At 41.5% G+C, this 16,231-nt stretch overlaps 1 protein-coding gene across 1 annotated transcript in view; it reads left to right on the forward strand.

The window, feature by feature from the left end:
• Window positions 1-16,231, forward strand: part of DOCK2 (dedicator of cytokinesis 2) — a 349,654-nt gene that overhangs the window by 42,310 nt on the left and 291,113 nt on the right. Inside the window, exon 2 of the mRNA XM_082254918.1 lies at window positions 16,011-16,094. Within this exon, the coding sequence (XP_082111044.1) occupies window positions 16,011-16,094 (84 nt within the window). The remainder of the gene's footprint in view (window positions 1-16,010; window positions 16,095-16,231) is intronic.

Below are 16,231 nucleotides of genomic sequence, written 5' to 3' on the forward strand. Positions count from 1 at the left end.
TACCAAACCCTCCTCAGCCATTCCGAAGCTACCAGGATTACCGGTTTCCCCTCTAGCTAGATCCTGCACAACAGACGGGGTATCAGGTGCAACTGAGAAAAGGCATAAATCAGAGAATACTCCTCCCAAGGAGTCACCAAAGCATCCTCTCCGACTGCGAGTGGATCCCTGGTCCTGGACACAAATCTCTTCAACTTGTTGTTGAACCTGGATTCCAACAGATCTACGTCTGGGACCCCCCAGCATAGGCAGATTGATTGAAAAAGCTCGGGATGTAAGGACCATTCCCCCGGAAACATCTGTTCACGGTTTAGAAAAATCTGCCTGCCAGTTCTCTATTCCCTGAAAAAAACTGCTGTCAGGCATGGCACAAACTTCTCTGCCCAGAGCAGGATGACATCCACCTCTTTTTGGGCTGACTGACTCTTTGTGCCACCTTGATGGTTGATATAAGCTACAGCCGTGGCATTGTCACATTTCACTCTGACAGGGTGAACCCGCATTTCTAGAATGTTGATGGGGAGACCTTTCTCTACTCAAACCATTTCCCCTGGACAGTGGCTTCCTCCAGAACTGCTCCCCAGCTGGAGAGACTGGCATCTGTGGTCACCACCTTCCAGGGTACTGGAAGAAAGGATTTCCCACATTTCTGGTCACCAACCACCAAATTAGTCTCTGAAGTACTCTTGGTACCAGAGACATGGACCAGTCCAGGCACCGAACCCTTTCTGATCCATGTAGACAGAATGTTGTTCTGCAAGGGTCTGGCATGAAATTGAGCATAGGAAATTGCCCTGAATTCGGACACCATTTTTCCCAATAATTTTATGCAAAGACGTACAGAAGGGTATCTCAGGCTTACTACGGACCTAACCAGATCCTTCAGGTCAGTCATCTTTCTTGTTGGCAAGAATACCTTTGCCTGTTCTGTGTCCACAAGGAAACCCAGATATTCCAGACACTGGACCGGCTGTAATGCTGACTTTGCCAAGTTCAGCATCCAACCCAGACATTCTAGGAACTGTACTGTCTGGAGGACATTTCGGCCTAGAGTCAAAGCCGATCGATCTATAAGATATAGATTTTCCAGATATCCTTTTACAGATATCCCTTGGGACCTTAGAACAGCCAATACTGGAGCTAGGATCTTTGTGAACACTTTTGGAGCTGTGGCTAACCCGAAGGGCAGGGCCACAAACTGAAAATGACGGTTTTCTACTGCAAAGTGTAGAAACCCTTGATGAGCCTGGAATATAGGCACGTGAAGATATGCATCCTTGCAGGGCCGTCTTTAATATTGATTGGGCCCTGGGCAAAACAGACAGGATGCAGCAAGGGAGCGGGACTAGGAGCTCCACTGATGCTCTGACCCCCTCCCCCCCTAAACTGGCAGGGAGGTCTGGGGACGGAGCTTCCACTCCGATCACTGCTCTCCCTACAGCCGCTCTGATCCGAACATACATTATGCATGGGGCGGGGGTCAGAGCATCAGTGGAGCTCCCAGTCCCGCCCCCTCTCTGCTGGCTTGCTCGGAAATGCAGCCTCCATGCGCTCTGCATCATCGGGGCCCCAATGTGCGGGTTAAAGCGGCAGCTGCTTTGGGCCCCTCAATAAAGATTAGGCCCTGGGCAGTTGCCCCAGTTTGCCCTGCGGTAAAGACGGCCCTGCATCCTTGACGTCTATGGGTGCTAGAAATTCCTCTCCCTGCAGGGAAGCTATGACTGAACGAATTGACTCCATACGGAAAGTACGAACGTTCAGAAACTGGTTTCGAGTTTTGAGATCCAAAATAGGTCTCACATCCCTGTTTGGTTTGGGGATAATGAACAGGTTTGAGTAAAACCCCTGAACCTTTCGTTCTCTGGAACCTCCATTATCACTCTTTGGGCCCTCAGCTGATCCAACGCCAGAAAGAGAGATATTCTTTTAAGGGGATCTGTCGGTATACTTGACCTTACAAACCGAGGATGCGGGAACACCTGAAATTCCATTTTGTACCCCTGCGAGATGGTAGAGATAACCCAGTTGTCTTGAAAGGTTTCCACCCAAACCTTCGAGAACCGAAGCAGCCTTCCCCCCCACCCAAGTGAGTGGGGGTGCCCCTTCACAGAGTAAGCTTAGAGGCAGACTTGGCTAATCTCTGGGCCCAGGGCTCATTCTGTCCCTGCCCTAAAGGCTTTGTTCCGGACCCATATGGCTGAGGCCGTTGCCACCATCTGGAATTAGAAGCACTGGTAGAATGAGTGCTGGGGATCTTAAAAGAGGGACGCTTGCTCTTCCTTTTTACAGGTGGCAATATTGCCCTGCAGCCAGTCTCCAAAGGGAGGGGATCATGCTCTGCTTCAATAAGTCACAGTAAATGTTGGCATTCATGGTTCCCTCAATGAACTGTAGCTCCCCAGTGCCGGCAGCACTCATGCAGCCCCAGACCTTGAAACTCCCACCACCATGCTTGACTATATGCAAGACACACTTGTCTTTGTACACTTCACCTGGTTGCCACCACACACGCCTGTCACCATCTGAACCAAATAAGTTTATCTTGGTCTCATCACACCACAGGACATGGTTCCAGTAATCCATGTCCTTAGTCTGCTTGTCTTCAGCAAACTGTTTGCGGGCTTTCGTGTGCATCATCTTTAGAAGAGGCTTCCTTCTGGGACGACAGCCATGCAGACCAATTTGATGCAGTGTGCTTTGTAAAGGTCTGAGCACAGATAGGCTGACCCAACACCCCTTCAACCTCTGCAGCAATGCTATTAACACTCATATGGCTATTTTACAAAGACAGCCTCTGGATATGATGCTGAGCACGTGCACTCAACTTCTTTGATCGACCATGGTGAGGCCTGCTCTGAGTGGAACCTGTCTTGTTAAACCGCTGTATGGTCTTGGCCACGTGCTGCAGCTCAATTTCAGGGTCTTGGCAATCGTCTTATAGCCTAGGCCATCTTTATGTAGAGCAAAAATATTTTTTCCAGATCCTCAGAGAGTTCTTTGCATGAGTTGCCATGTTGAACTTCCAGTGACTAGTATGAGAGAGTGAGAGCCATAACACAAAATTTAACACACCTGCTCCCCATTCTCACCTGAGACCTTGTTACACTAATGAGTCACAAGACACCGTGGAGGATAAATGGCTAATTGGGCCTAAATTGGACATTTTCACTTAGGGGTGTACTCACTTTTATTGCCAGTGGTTTAGACAATAATGGCTGTTTGTTGAGTTATTTTGAGGGGACAGCAAATTTACACTGTTATACAAGCTGTATACTCACTACTTTACATTGTAGCAAAATGTTATTTCTTCAGTGTGGTCACATGAAAAGATATAATAAAATATTTACAAAAGTGTGAGGGGTGTACTCACTTTTGTAAGATACTGTGTGTATATATATATATATATATATATATACTATATTGCCATATATTGCCAAAAGTTTTGCAATGCCTACCTTTACACGCTCATGAACTTTATTGGCATTCCAGCCTTAGTTCCTAGGATTCAGTATTGAGTTGGCCCACCCTTCGCAGCTATAAAAGCTTCAACTCTTCTTGGACACAAGCTTTAGGAGTGTGTCAATAGAAATGCAATAGAAATGTTTGACCATTCTTCCAGAAGCGCATTTGTGAGGTCAGGCACTGATATTGGACAAGAAGGTCTGGCTCGCAGTCTCCACTCTAATTCATCCCAAAGGTGCTCTATCGGGTTGGACTCTGTGCAGGCCAGTCAAGTTCCTCCACCCCAAACTTGCTCAGACATGTTTTTTTTTTGGATACAATGGATAGGGATTAGAACATCTGTCAGATTATATTGGTGTCTGTATTCTCATTATAGAGAGTCCCCCACTCTATTTGCCTTTTCAATATTAACACCAAAAGTGAAAGTAAATAAAAAATTTTGAGTTGACACCAGTACTGGAATAGAGGGGTAATCATGTAATAGGGACACTAGCTCTGGTGATCCTGGTGACAACCAGGGATTCCTTCACATTGGAGGGATTTCCTCCCACTTCCTGTTATGGCTAAGAGACTGAAAGGAAATATCTGAGACACAGATGACAAAAAAACATGACAGGGGTTATAAACCTTCTCTACTTTCCAGTTCCACTTAAAATTTCAATTATAAAAAATTAGAAATACTCCTAGCCCACCTCCCTAGTCCCCTAACCTAATTTAAGCCCCCATTTCTCCAGGTGCTTACTTACCTCTCCATGATAGTGTTGTCAGCCTCTACCATTGTTTACCAGTTTCAACCATGTTGCCAGCCAAGGCACAGCCTTTAGGAGTGTGACCCTGTTCAAGTATATTGATATTCGCCGTGTGGCACCAAACAAAATGTCTGAAGATTTCCCAGAGAATGGAAACAATAGAGGAGGGTGCTGTTGTCACGGCGAGGTAAGTAAGCAAACATCTATGTGTGCTTGTGTGTGTTTTGGGGGAAATGTTGGGTTGTACTAGCTTAGATTACAGAGGGTAAACTGGGGATATTTTTTAAAAACTGAATTTGTACTTTAATAAGAAACTATAAACTCCCTTCACACAATATATTACTGTTAAATGCTTCCATGAAGACATAATAGGAAATTGTTTTGTCAGTTCACTGTTTAGTAATATTCTGGGCACTTAAAGCAGAGTTCCACCCAAAAGTGGACCTTCCGCTTTAGGTAGTCCTAACCCCCTGACATGCCACATTTGGCATGCCATTTTGGGGGGGGGGAGTGGGTACCTAGTTTTGACAGGTACCCACTCCCAGCCACGGCGGCCTAAGCAGAAGTTCTCCTCTCCCCCTCCCTCCCTGCAATGTTCTGGGACATGTCAGAGGTCCCAGAAGATTGCCAGCCAATCAAGACGGGTATCAGTGCGTACCCGGCTGTGAAGCCGCAAGCTGTCACAGCCGGGTCCCCACACCAGTGATGCTGGTGCCGCCGAGACCAGAGGGAGAGGATCGAGGCTTCGGGCGGCCGCATCACTGGACCATGGGACAGGTGAGTGTGTGTTTATTAAAAGTGTAGCTGCTGACTTTTATTAAACACAGAAAAGGCTGGAACTCCGCTTTAAGTAATTTCAGTTTTAACTAAACTTCACTATCCACACGTTTCGATTTTACAAAATATATACATAAATATTATAGAATTCAAACTGCTGTTATACCCGCCATTCCTGTAAAACGTATTTAACCATTTGCCTACTGGGCACTGATACCCTCTTCCTGACCAGGCCAGTTTTTTGATTTTAGCTATCTCACACTTTGAATGACAATTGCGTGGTCATGCAACACTGTACCAATATGAACTTTTTATCATTTTTTTTTCACAGAAATAGGGATTTATTTTGATGGTATTTAATCACCACTGTTTTTTTTAATCCTTTGCTAAACAAATAAAAAAGAACGAAAAATTCTGAAAAAAAAACAAACAAAAGGTTTTTCATATTTTGTTATACAATTTTGCAAACAGGTAAGTTTTCTCCTTCACTGATGGACAGTGATGAGGTGGCACTCATAGGCTGCACTGAAGGGCACTGATGAGGCAGCACTGATGGGCACTGATAGGCAGGACTGATGGGCACTGGTAGGCAGCACTGATGGGCACTGATAGATGGCACTGGTGGGCACTGATAGATGGCACTGGTGGATATTGATCAGTAGGCACTGATGATGCTGCACTGATGGGTGGCATTGATGGGCACTGATAGGTGGCACTGATAGCCAGCACTGATTAGTAGCACTGATGGGCACTAATAGGTGGCACTGGTAGGCACTGATTAGCAGTACTGATGGGCACTGATAGATGGCCCTGGTGGGCACTGATTAGCAGCACTGGTGGGCACCTAGGGGGCCGATGTCCCTCTAACAGAAGCCAGCTAACGGCTTTATTCTTTTCTTCACGCTGAAAGCGTGAAGAAAAAAAAGCTGGTAACTAGCTTCTGTTTACTTCCGTGATCAGCTGTCATTGGCCAACAGATGATCCCATGGTAAAGGGCCCGCTGTGATTGGCCCTTTACCCTGCTCTGTGATCAGCCGAGTCCCCTGTGGCGTGGGAGGAGCGAGAACGGAAGGTCCATAAACCATATATATACACAATCCTAAACTCACAGTTGATCCAGAGGAAGGCAAAAAAAACAAAAAAACTTGATTTAATTCACTACATTTAGCAGGAATTTTGTAAAATTTGCTTTGTTAGTATCAGCTAATAATAATTTTAGTTTATCTTTAGCGAAAGTATCAGTTTGTTAAACATTTACGCATATATCACGGGGCCTTAAAAATCAGTAGCACCTTCTTTTTTTTACTGATCATGGGCTTTTAGAAAATATATGGTTTGGATGGTCTTATACAAAGTCTGAAATCTCTAAGTGAAAAATTAAAACCTCCAAATTTTTTGAGAAATTTTTGCGTATGTTCGATTTTCACTATTTCGCAAAAAGGTGCAATTTATTATTGACAAATGTTTGTTATTTATTAACTCAATATAGATTTATCTTTTATAAAGATAAAAGCTGTTAGGGAAAAAAATAAAAAAACAATGGAAAAATTTGAACAAAAATCCCCTACACTGCTCTGGTGCTTTGCTGTTCTGTGAAGGTGCCAGCTATGCTTGTCAACGACACATCAAAGCAAATAAAAACTAGTCGGGAACACTTTGCTGTCCCCCGCTGTGTAGTGTTTTCAATCATTGTTCAGCAATAAAGCCGATAAGGAGTGTTTTTTCTTTACTCATTTGTTACCTAGTTGCCCAATGCATTGAGGTTACATAGTTAGTGAGGTTGAAAAAAGAAAACAGTCCATCCAGTTCAACCTATGATGTGTGTGTGTTTGCTTTTAACCGTACATTGTGTACCCCTGTATGTTGTGGTCTCCAAGGTGCCCATCTAATAGTTTTTTGAAACTATCAATGCTCCCTGCTGATACGACTGCTTGTGGAAGAGAATTCCACATCCTTACCGCTCTTACAGTGAAGAACCCCTTACGCATTATAGTTACATAGTTAGTGAGGGTTACATAGTTAGTGAGGTCTGCTTGTAACTTGAAAATATGCTGTGAGGACATTATGCCACCGCATAACTTGGTGTCATGTGCAAACACTGAAAGTGTACTTTTAATCCAAAACAATATCGTTTTTAAATACTGTAGGTTAAAATGTAAGGGTCCCAACACTGAATCTTGGCGTACACCACTACTAACTGTAGACAATTCAGAATATGAATTATTAACCACTTCCCATCCACTGTACATTTATAAACGTCCTCAGCGGGAAAGGTGATATCTCAGTCATGCAATTCCAGCTCAGTCATGCAGCTGCGATGGGCCGGGCAATTCCCTACAAAGTAAAAGTAATCCTAGTAGCCAACAAGCCACTGGAATACTTTTACATGTGGCTTTTAATGCGTTGCCTATGGAGACTTTTAGGTACCATAATTTGGCACAGTTTCACAGGCAGACGCAAATTGAAAGCATGACATGTTTGGTATATATTTACTTAGTGTGGCATCATAGTTTATATTTTACCACACAATTGGGTATTATATTGCAATTTTGTGCCATAAAATCTATTAAAGTGTATTTTCCCCCCCCCCAAAAAATAAGGTTGAACAACCTCTGTGCAAATATCATGTGACATAAAATATGCAATGCCCACCATTTTATTCTCTAGGGCCTCTGCTTAAAAAAAAAATAATGTTCGGGGAAGTAGAGGAAGCAGAATGGGGAAGACTGCAAACCAGGAAGTCTGGCTGCTGCTCCATCGTCTGGAAACTCCCTTTGCCTGATGTCCCTCCTTGCATATGCGTGGGAATGTGTTTTGAGTAGACAATCCTAGTATTCTTATTCTTGGTACTAGATGGCACTACTACTGGCTCTGCTGGCACTGGCTGTACAGGCACTGGTTCTGCCTGGCATTGGTTCTCGATGGCATTGATTCTGGATGGGACTTGGGCTGGCTGTGATCAGGAGTAAATCTCTCCCTTTTTCTCTTTCAACCAACTGATATATGAGAGAAAAGAGAGACCCGGATACTAATCACAGCAATTGTTTGCATTAGTTACTGTGATCACATCACTCTTATTGGCTCTCTAACTTTTTTGTGACCTACAGTGTCCAATGGATAGTGTAGTCACAGTAAAGTGCTCAACAGCGCTCTGAAATGTCTGCCCTCTGTTTGCTTATATACCAGTCCATGGATGGAGGTTGGTTAAAGTAATTGGCATACCTGTAGGCCATTTGGCTCGCACCCACACAAAGCCTGGCTGAAAAGCCTTGGGGTTAGCATTCTCCTGTACTGCATTGTTTCTAGGACGATCCATCCATTGGGCGCTTGTCCCTAGCATCATAGGGGTGACTACGCTGTCCCTGGCATTCACAAGCTTTCACAGTTAGGGCCAACCAAATGAACAGTTGGCAATAGCAAAAAGTCAAATCCATCTTCTAAGTAAAGTGGTGATCTTATTTACAAGGTTAGTTTGGATTGTATACTATTAGAAACTACAACAAAAGCCTCTGAACTTTTGCAAGAAATTCTAATTGTTGGTATTTATTAATTTATTTCAGGTACTTATATAGCGCTGTCAATTTACGCAGCGCTTTACATATACATTACACATTCACATCAGTCCCTGCCCTCAAGGAGTTTACAATCTAAGGTATCTGTAAGGAAATAATAAGTCTGCCTATTTAACCAGCTTTCATTTTCGGCAATGTCAGTATTACCTCATTACAAATCCTGATGATAATATTATACAACAATAAAATAGTAATATGGGATAAAACAACAGACTGTATTGTATGCAGCATACAACTGTATCCAGTGTTCAACTGCTTTTAACTCGTGAGAAGATTTTACCTTCTTTAGTTGTTTGAGCAAACTGCTCCTATTTGAGTTGAGAAGAAGGTTGGCCTGCAGTAAATAGTTGTAGAAAGTGTTGATTCTAATGTGTCTGAGGTCACTGGGTGGAAACTAGCTGTATCAGTATATGCCACCAACTGTCTTATAAACCACTTCCTGTAAGATTTTTGAAGATTTTTTTACATATTAACTTTTTTCTTGATGTGTTTCACATTTTTGTTGCAAGACTAGATTTCAATAAACTGCCATGTGATGTATTATTACTCTTACGGATATGTCCTCTGTCTGGCCGAGGTGGATTGCTGACATCCCAGATTTGGATAGTGATGACTGGTCTGATGTCTGGGACTTTCCCTTTAAGCAATTAGCCTCTCTACGTGACAGACTCATCCAATTTAAAATAGTCCACAGGACGTACTTAACCCTTTATTGAGTACACAAAAATGGACTCAAGTGTTTCTCAATGTTGCTGGGTCTGCATTAATTTGCCTGAAAATTACATCTATATCTTTTGGTCCTGCCCTGCCATCATACATCGTCCATTTTCAGATCATTCAGTCCATCTCTGGAGTGGCTGTTCCCTCTTCTCCATATGTCTGCCTCCCGGGCTTTATGGAAGAGCTGGCCCCTACAACAGCAGTATGGACTCTGCTAGGATTGCTTTTATTCTATGCTAATCCACACTCACCTGGAAAAAGACCACTCCACCCATGGTAGCTTCCTGGAAGCAATTGGTCAACTCTACCATTTTCCTTTGCAAAGACATCTATTGTAATTGAGGATATCCAAAAAAAGTACGGTCACCATGGCTACATTATGACTTAAGCTACAAATGCTAGCTACTCCCTGATCAATAGGTCCCCCTGTGGAGTTTTTTTTGTTTTGGTGTAAACCTCCTGTCTTTTGATATCTGGGGGGAATGTTGAAAAATGTGTAGTGTCCCTAGTGTCTTGCAGTGAAATGTTTGTATGAGTGTACACCATGGGTACAGCATGAGACACACACACATCTACTGTTTTTGCATATTTTAATTTGTTCTTTTTGTTGTATTCATTTTTGGGCTTGAGCCTGTGTGTTGTGTCGACCGAGGCATGTCCTGCGTGGGCCTTGTCATGTTTTCTATAATCTCAATAAAAAGAAAAAAAATGAAATAAAACAAAAATAACTGCCACATACAAGTTATAGCTAATTTCTGCAGAGAATAACATTGTTTCTTTGCAGCGTTGCAAGGGTTTCTTTTTAATTCCGATTTTATTTTATTTTTGAAAATCTTATAACAAAAAAACACAGTTGACAAAGATCAAGGTCAAATCATCATTCTAAACAACCACATCTAATCTTCCCATAATATTCACAAATACTCGAAAAGCTATTCATAAACACTCGTAAATACTCAGAGATTTTCAGGAGTATTCAGAAATATTCAGAAATACTGTGGAGCAGGTTAAATATAAATCTTTTACAGGTCCCAAACATCAACCCCCCCCCCCCAAAAAAAAAGAGAGAGGAGGGAAGAAAAACACTAAAAATAAAGATTTAAATTAGAACATGAAGCATCAATCCAGTTTTCCAAGATCCTTTCAAACTTCCATGAAATTTTATGTTGAACATAGGTACTTTTTTTTAAACATTACATATTTGTCCATTTCCTGAATCCAAGTCCCCCCCAGGGTAGGAGGCTTAGGTGAAGAGGTAAGTGCAAGGCTTAAATGCTTCTTATGTGTTGTTTTCCTTAGAGCTTTTAGTTTTAAAGGTAATATTACCAAAGAATAACATTTGGGCAGTTCACTAATTTTAAATAAATAGCATATTTATACCAGTTCTGGACCGGAAGGATTTGCTCCCTTATTTTAATGGAAAATTGCGCAGTTGTGCGATGCTGTATCGAAAAAAAATTGATGTCCTTTTTTTCTCACAAATAGAGCTTTCTTTTGGTGGTATTTGATAACCTGTGCGATTTTTATTTTTTGCGCTATAAACAAAAATAAAGCAACAATTCTAAAAAAAAAAAAAAAAAAAAAAAAATTTTTTCACATTCTGCTATAAAACATTCCCAATAAAAAAAATGTAAAAATCTAATTTTTTCATCCTTTTAGGCCAATTTGTATTCTGCTACATATTTTTGGTAAAAAAAAAAAAATCACAATAAGCGTATTTTGATTGCTTTGCACAAAAGCCATCTACAAACTAGGGGAAAGATTTATGTCATTTTTATTATTATTTTTTTTTACTAGTAACGGTGGTGATCTGTGATTTTTAGTGGGACTGCGACATTGGGGCGGACAGATCGGACCCCTAACTGACCTTTTTGACACTTTTGGGGGACCAGTGACATTACTACAGTAATCAGTGCTAAAAATATACACGGTTACTGTAATAATGACACTGGCAGGGAAGGGGTTAACCTAGTGGGTGATCAAAGAGTTAAATGTAAGCCCAGGGGTTTGTTTACTAACTGTGGGGGGAGGGGATTGTGAAATGACCATAGAGACCTGTGATCCTATACAGAAGGATCACAGGCGCTCTATGATTATTTCAGAGAGAAGAACGGTCGGCTGTGTTTACAATAGCTGACCGTTCTTCTCTCTCAGCGGGTATCAATCGTGGGTGGCCGGCAGCAATCGGTGGAGCCAGCCCAGTGCATTGGCACCCCCGCTCCCATGTAGCGCTCCCATCTTTAGTGTGGGCATCTGAAGCCTGCTCGTTTTTCCTTCGGGGATATGGTGCTACTGGCTACCCGGCATGCCTCTCCCGATCTCACACCTGAGCAGTGCGAACAAATACCGTGACACTAGAAGCGGAGGCTGCCCATTGACTCCACTGTTTTCCATGTGCCCTCACAGTGACCTGCGCTTATCCAGTGCAAGAAAATGCTGGTTGCTAGACATAGCGTGAAGGAGCCCCATAAATAACTTTATATATTTTTAATCTGCTGTTAAACACATCAGCTTCAGCTAAGATCTCTAAGAAGAATGTGTTCTCACATCTGAAGAAGTTACCTGGGCGTTACGTAACACGTAGGGTGTGAGCAGAGGCATACCGGATTCACATAATCACGGATTACATTGAGTGCGGATACCCAGGATTACCATAGAGGAGACCACATTTGCTATAGAGATCTGCTAGCTGGGGAGGACCAATAGATGACCACTAGAGGCGAGCAGAGATAAAAGGACCACCAGACTTAGATAACAACAACATGCATAATTAAAGCAGTATTAAGGTGAGAGGCTAGAGAACACAGGTGTCACAACAGTGTAAAGTGATGACACAACAACCTATGGATATATACATCTAATGGTGAAGGGATATACCATTGCTCCAAAGGACTCGTATAGCACACCGCATAGTTGGAGTATTCATCACACACTCAAGTTATAGCTATTTTGCACTCTATCTTTGTAAAATAACTTGTTTTTTTACACACCAGTCACTGAAGAGTTGTTATGTGAATATATGCACAACAGTCTTATGTATTTATTTGCGTATTTGCACATTACTTGATTGGCTTTAATTTTCAGCATTGCACAGTATTTATTTATTTTGTCTGTTTTGCACTATACATATAGTGCACTGTATGTTCACTTCAGCAGCGCAACACCATTCACCTCATACAATTTACACATTACAATAGCTATGGATAAGCTACCGAGTATTTGCAGCAGCTAGACTTCTAAGTCATACTATCCCACACACAGTGATAGCGCAGGAGTAATCACCACATATTGATCCTGCTATTCCATGGTGCCATGGTCAGCTTACATGCCTCTGTCAGCCCTCAATCTCTCCCTCTCCCCCACTCCTCCTCTCTCCCTGCCTGTCAGCAATTGAGTCAGTGCCAATCTGCCCCCTGGCCCTCCGCCCCCCTCCTGCTGCTATTTTGTGTTGCACAGTGTATTTGTTTTTTTAAAAAAATTATGCAGCTTAATACCTTATTTCAGAGCTTTGCTGTGCAGTCATGTGACCGCCCTCCTCTCTCCTCCTCTCTTCCAATGATACTTATAGCTACAGATTAGCCCAGAAGGATGTGGTACTCCAACCATATCAGACTCTTAGTAAATACTCTATGGACTCTTCCAGACTGTTGGGACCTTGTAAGGTCAACCGGATTTCTAGCATCAAAAGGCCAGTGCTGATTCATGCTCGTGCACATTGCAAACGTGCTAATATTAATGAGCGAAGGGCTAATGTTACTTGGTCAGTGCCAGTTGATTGTGCACATATTCGTTGTGCACATACCAATTAGCACTTGGCGTCCAGTGGCCTATTTAAACTGGTCTATCACTATGAGCAGTTGCTCAATGGTCTTCAGCTGATTCTTGTGTTCCCAAGACCTGATCTGCTGTACCTGCTTACTTGTTTATGACCCAGCTTGCCTTTGTACTTCGCTTCTGTTACCTACTACTTGTTTACTGGATCTGATCTTCCTGCTGACTCTGTACCACGTTACCCGGATATTAATGACCGTGGCCTGCCTTCTGGACCTTCTTTGCCTTCTGATTCAGTGCCTCGCTGCCCAGTTGCCGCTGAACTGCTGCTCATCTCCTGGTTCTGCTTCTGTCCCACGCTCTGGTGCCAAGCTGCTCCTGCATCCTGTTCCGAGGATGAATGTGATTACCAGCTCTACCCACCTACAGAGTGGACATCACCAGCTAGCTGTGTAGATAATAACAATAAGTGCAGCCTGCAATTCCTAAAGTGCAAAACAAAAAGTTATAAAATATACCAAGATCATATATAATCAATCAGTTGCTAGCTAAACACTCCTCAGTGATTTTACCGCACCAAACAATATTGATTAATTAATTTTATATAGTGCAGCATAACAAACCTAATATGTGAAAAATTACATCAATCCTATCCAAATAATGTTAGTAAACTTTAGTCTCCCAAAATATTGTTAAACAAATATAAAAGTCCTTTAAATCCAGGACAATTGTATATAAAACACCAAGGGTTCTCTTCCATAGATCCTCCTTCATCCAATATTGAGTGCATCACCAACACCAGGTGAAAAACGTGTTCACCTCAAACACATGTTTGAGGTGAGCAGGTTTTTCACCTGGTGTTGGTGGTCCCTTAGAGGAGATTGCTGCGGGAGCACCTGATAGTCAATTGAAAAATCAGCTCGGACAGGTAAGTTTCCCAAAATCAAAAGTCAGCAGCGACATGTCGCTGCAGACTTTTAATAAAAGGACACTCACCTGTCCAGGAGTCCAGCGCTGTGCTAACCCATCTTCAGATACCTGACGCTGGCATGTTTACTGTGGGCAGCTGGCTGTATTTCCTTGTGGCTTTACAGCCAGCTACCCACTACACCTGCTGTCACCCCCTTCAAAAAAAAAAGAACCAAAAAGAGAAGGTGGGAGGGCATTAAGCGGAACTTCTGTTAAGTTCCAATTTGAGAGGGGATATGATAGCGATATACAAATCTTTAAATGGTGACTCTATCAGTGGGAGAAAACTAACTAACTTTAACTTAAGGTCTCTAAAGAAGACATGCAACTACTGTATACAGCATGCAGCCATACAATGAAGTTGGTGGAGAAACAGTTCAGTCACAATAAGGGGTGCTTTACCGTTAGAGAGGTAAGGATGTGGAACTCTTTTCAACAGTTGAAGAAAGGGTGTGTATGACCAGTGTTCAAATGTGCCACATCCCTAATAAACAGTACATAGAGAGGGGTTCCCCTGAATGGGACTTTTTAGGCACAGAAGGATCTAGTATTGTAATAATCAAAGGTGATTTAGATAATAATGGTGATTTTTATTAAATGTGCATAAACAAAAAATTAAAAACATATACAAGCTATACCAGATGACACCAATTTTCAACCAAATAACAGAACTTTAACCCGACATGTTTCGAAGATAATAAACTTTCTCTTCTTCTTCAGGGGAAGCTCAAGTAAGTATTCTATTAACAGAAAAATATATATATGAATATTATATAATAGATGTATAAACAGCACATTTAAAGATATTGTGTTAACATTACTTACAGGGTTGATAGTGTCTAGACTCAAATAGCTTGTACAAAGGGTTAATAGTTTTCAACAGTTGGTGGTGTCAGCGGGGAGTGTAGAGTAAATTCAAAAAAACTTTTAGATGTGTTTCTTAGAAAGCACAATGTATAGGGCTATGGAAAATGATAGTGACATAAACACACATATCTTCAACTGGATGGACTGGTGTCTTTATTCAACCTTTCAACTTATGTAACTATGTACTGTAAGGTCCCTCTTTTGACAGCAGCTGTATTTAAAATCTATTCTTTTATTTTCAATTCTATTCTGTTTTATTCTGTTCTATTATTTTCAGTTCTATTATTTTCTATTTCTTTCAATTCTAATCTATTCTATTTCTATTCTTTTCTATTCTATTCTATTCTCTTGTACCAAATTGTATTGTATCTGTAATGTCTGTCTTCATTTTATAAAGCACTGCGCAAACTATTGATGCTTTATAAATCCTGTATAATAATAATAATTTTCGAATTCTGATGATTTGTTATTTTATTTTTTACGTTACTTCATTTCGTTATAATTTATTTCGGATTAGCTGAAATTGGTTACTATTGTGATTTGGAAATTCGGATTCATCGGAATCTCCGAATATTGAAAATTACGTCAGAATTTTGCTTCATAATGAAACGAATCACCCATGTCTACATTGAAGTGCATTTACATGAGCTGCAAATGCATGGTTACCAAGACCCAACCCTTGCAACAAGCCATATGCTCTTAGCTTAGCTGCATTTGGGAAATGACAGACTCTTTACACAACTTCCTAGATGCTCAGCACATAACTAGAGAGAAAATGCATGTTAAAAATGTGCAAAAATGCAAAAAAATGGGTTTTCCCCTGCTATTATATTTTAAAAATCCAGTCTTATCCTGAGATTATTTTATCTTTAACATTTTACATGGATTTTCTCACTTTGAAAGCAGAAGGGACATGCACAAGAGCCTATTCACACTACAGCGGCGTGGTCTGCAATGCACACTTTTTTCATGCTTTCAGGCACATTGTGGCATGCTGCATTAGGCAGGCCATTCAATATGAATAGGCTGCAAGACTTTAGCAAAATAGAATTTTGTACTTTAAAGTTTTTACCAAATGGCTTTTTTTCTCCTCTCTAAAATGTTTGCTTAATTCTATCTTCAGCTATTTGTAATTTTACAAGCCATGGATCACCACAGCTTTCCCTTCAAATTGGAGATGTGGTCCACATTTTGGAGTCTTGTGAAGGTAAGAGTTACTTATGGCTACCATCATACAATACTACATATCAATACCATCTCTGGTGAAGAGGTGGGGAGAAGGGGGTTTGTGTTAGCTATGCATTGCCTGGGTATATACTGCATGAAAGACTGGAATAATCAAAA

This window comes from Pelophylax lessonae (genome assembly GCF_965119305.1).
Source record: "Pelophylax lessonae genome assembly, chromosome: 4".
Lineage (NCBI taxonomy): Eukaryota > Metazoa > Chordata > Amphibia > Anura > Ranidae > Pelophylax > Pelophylax lessonae.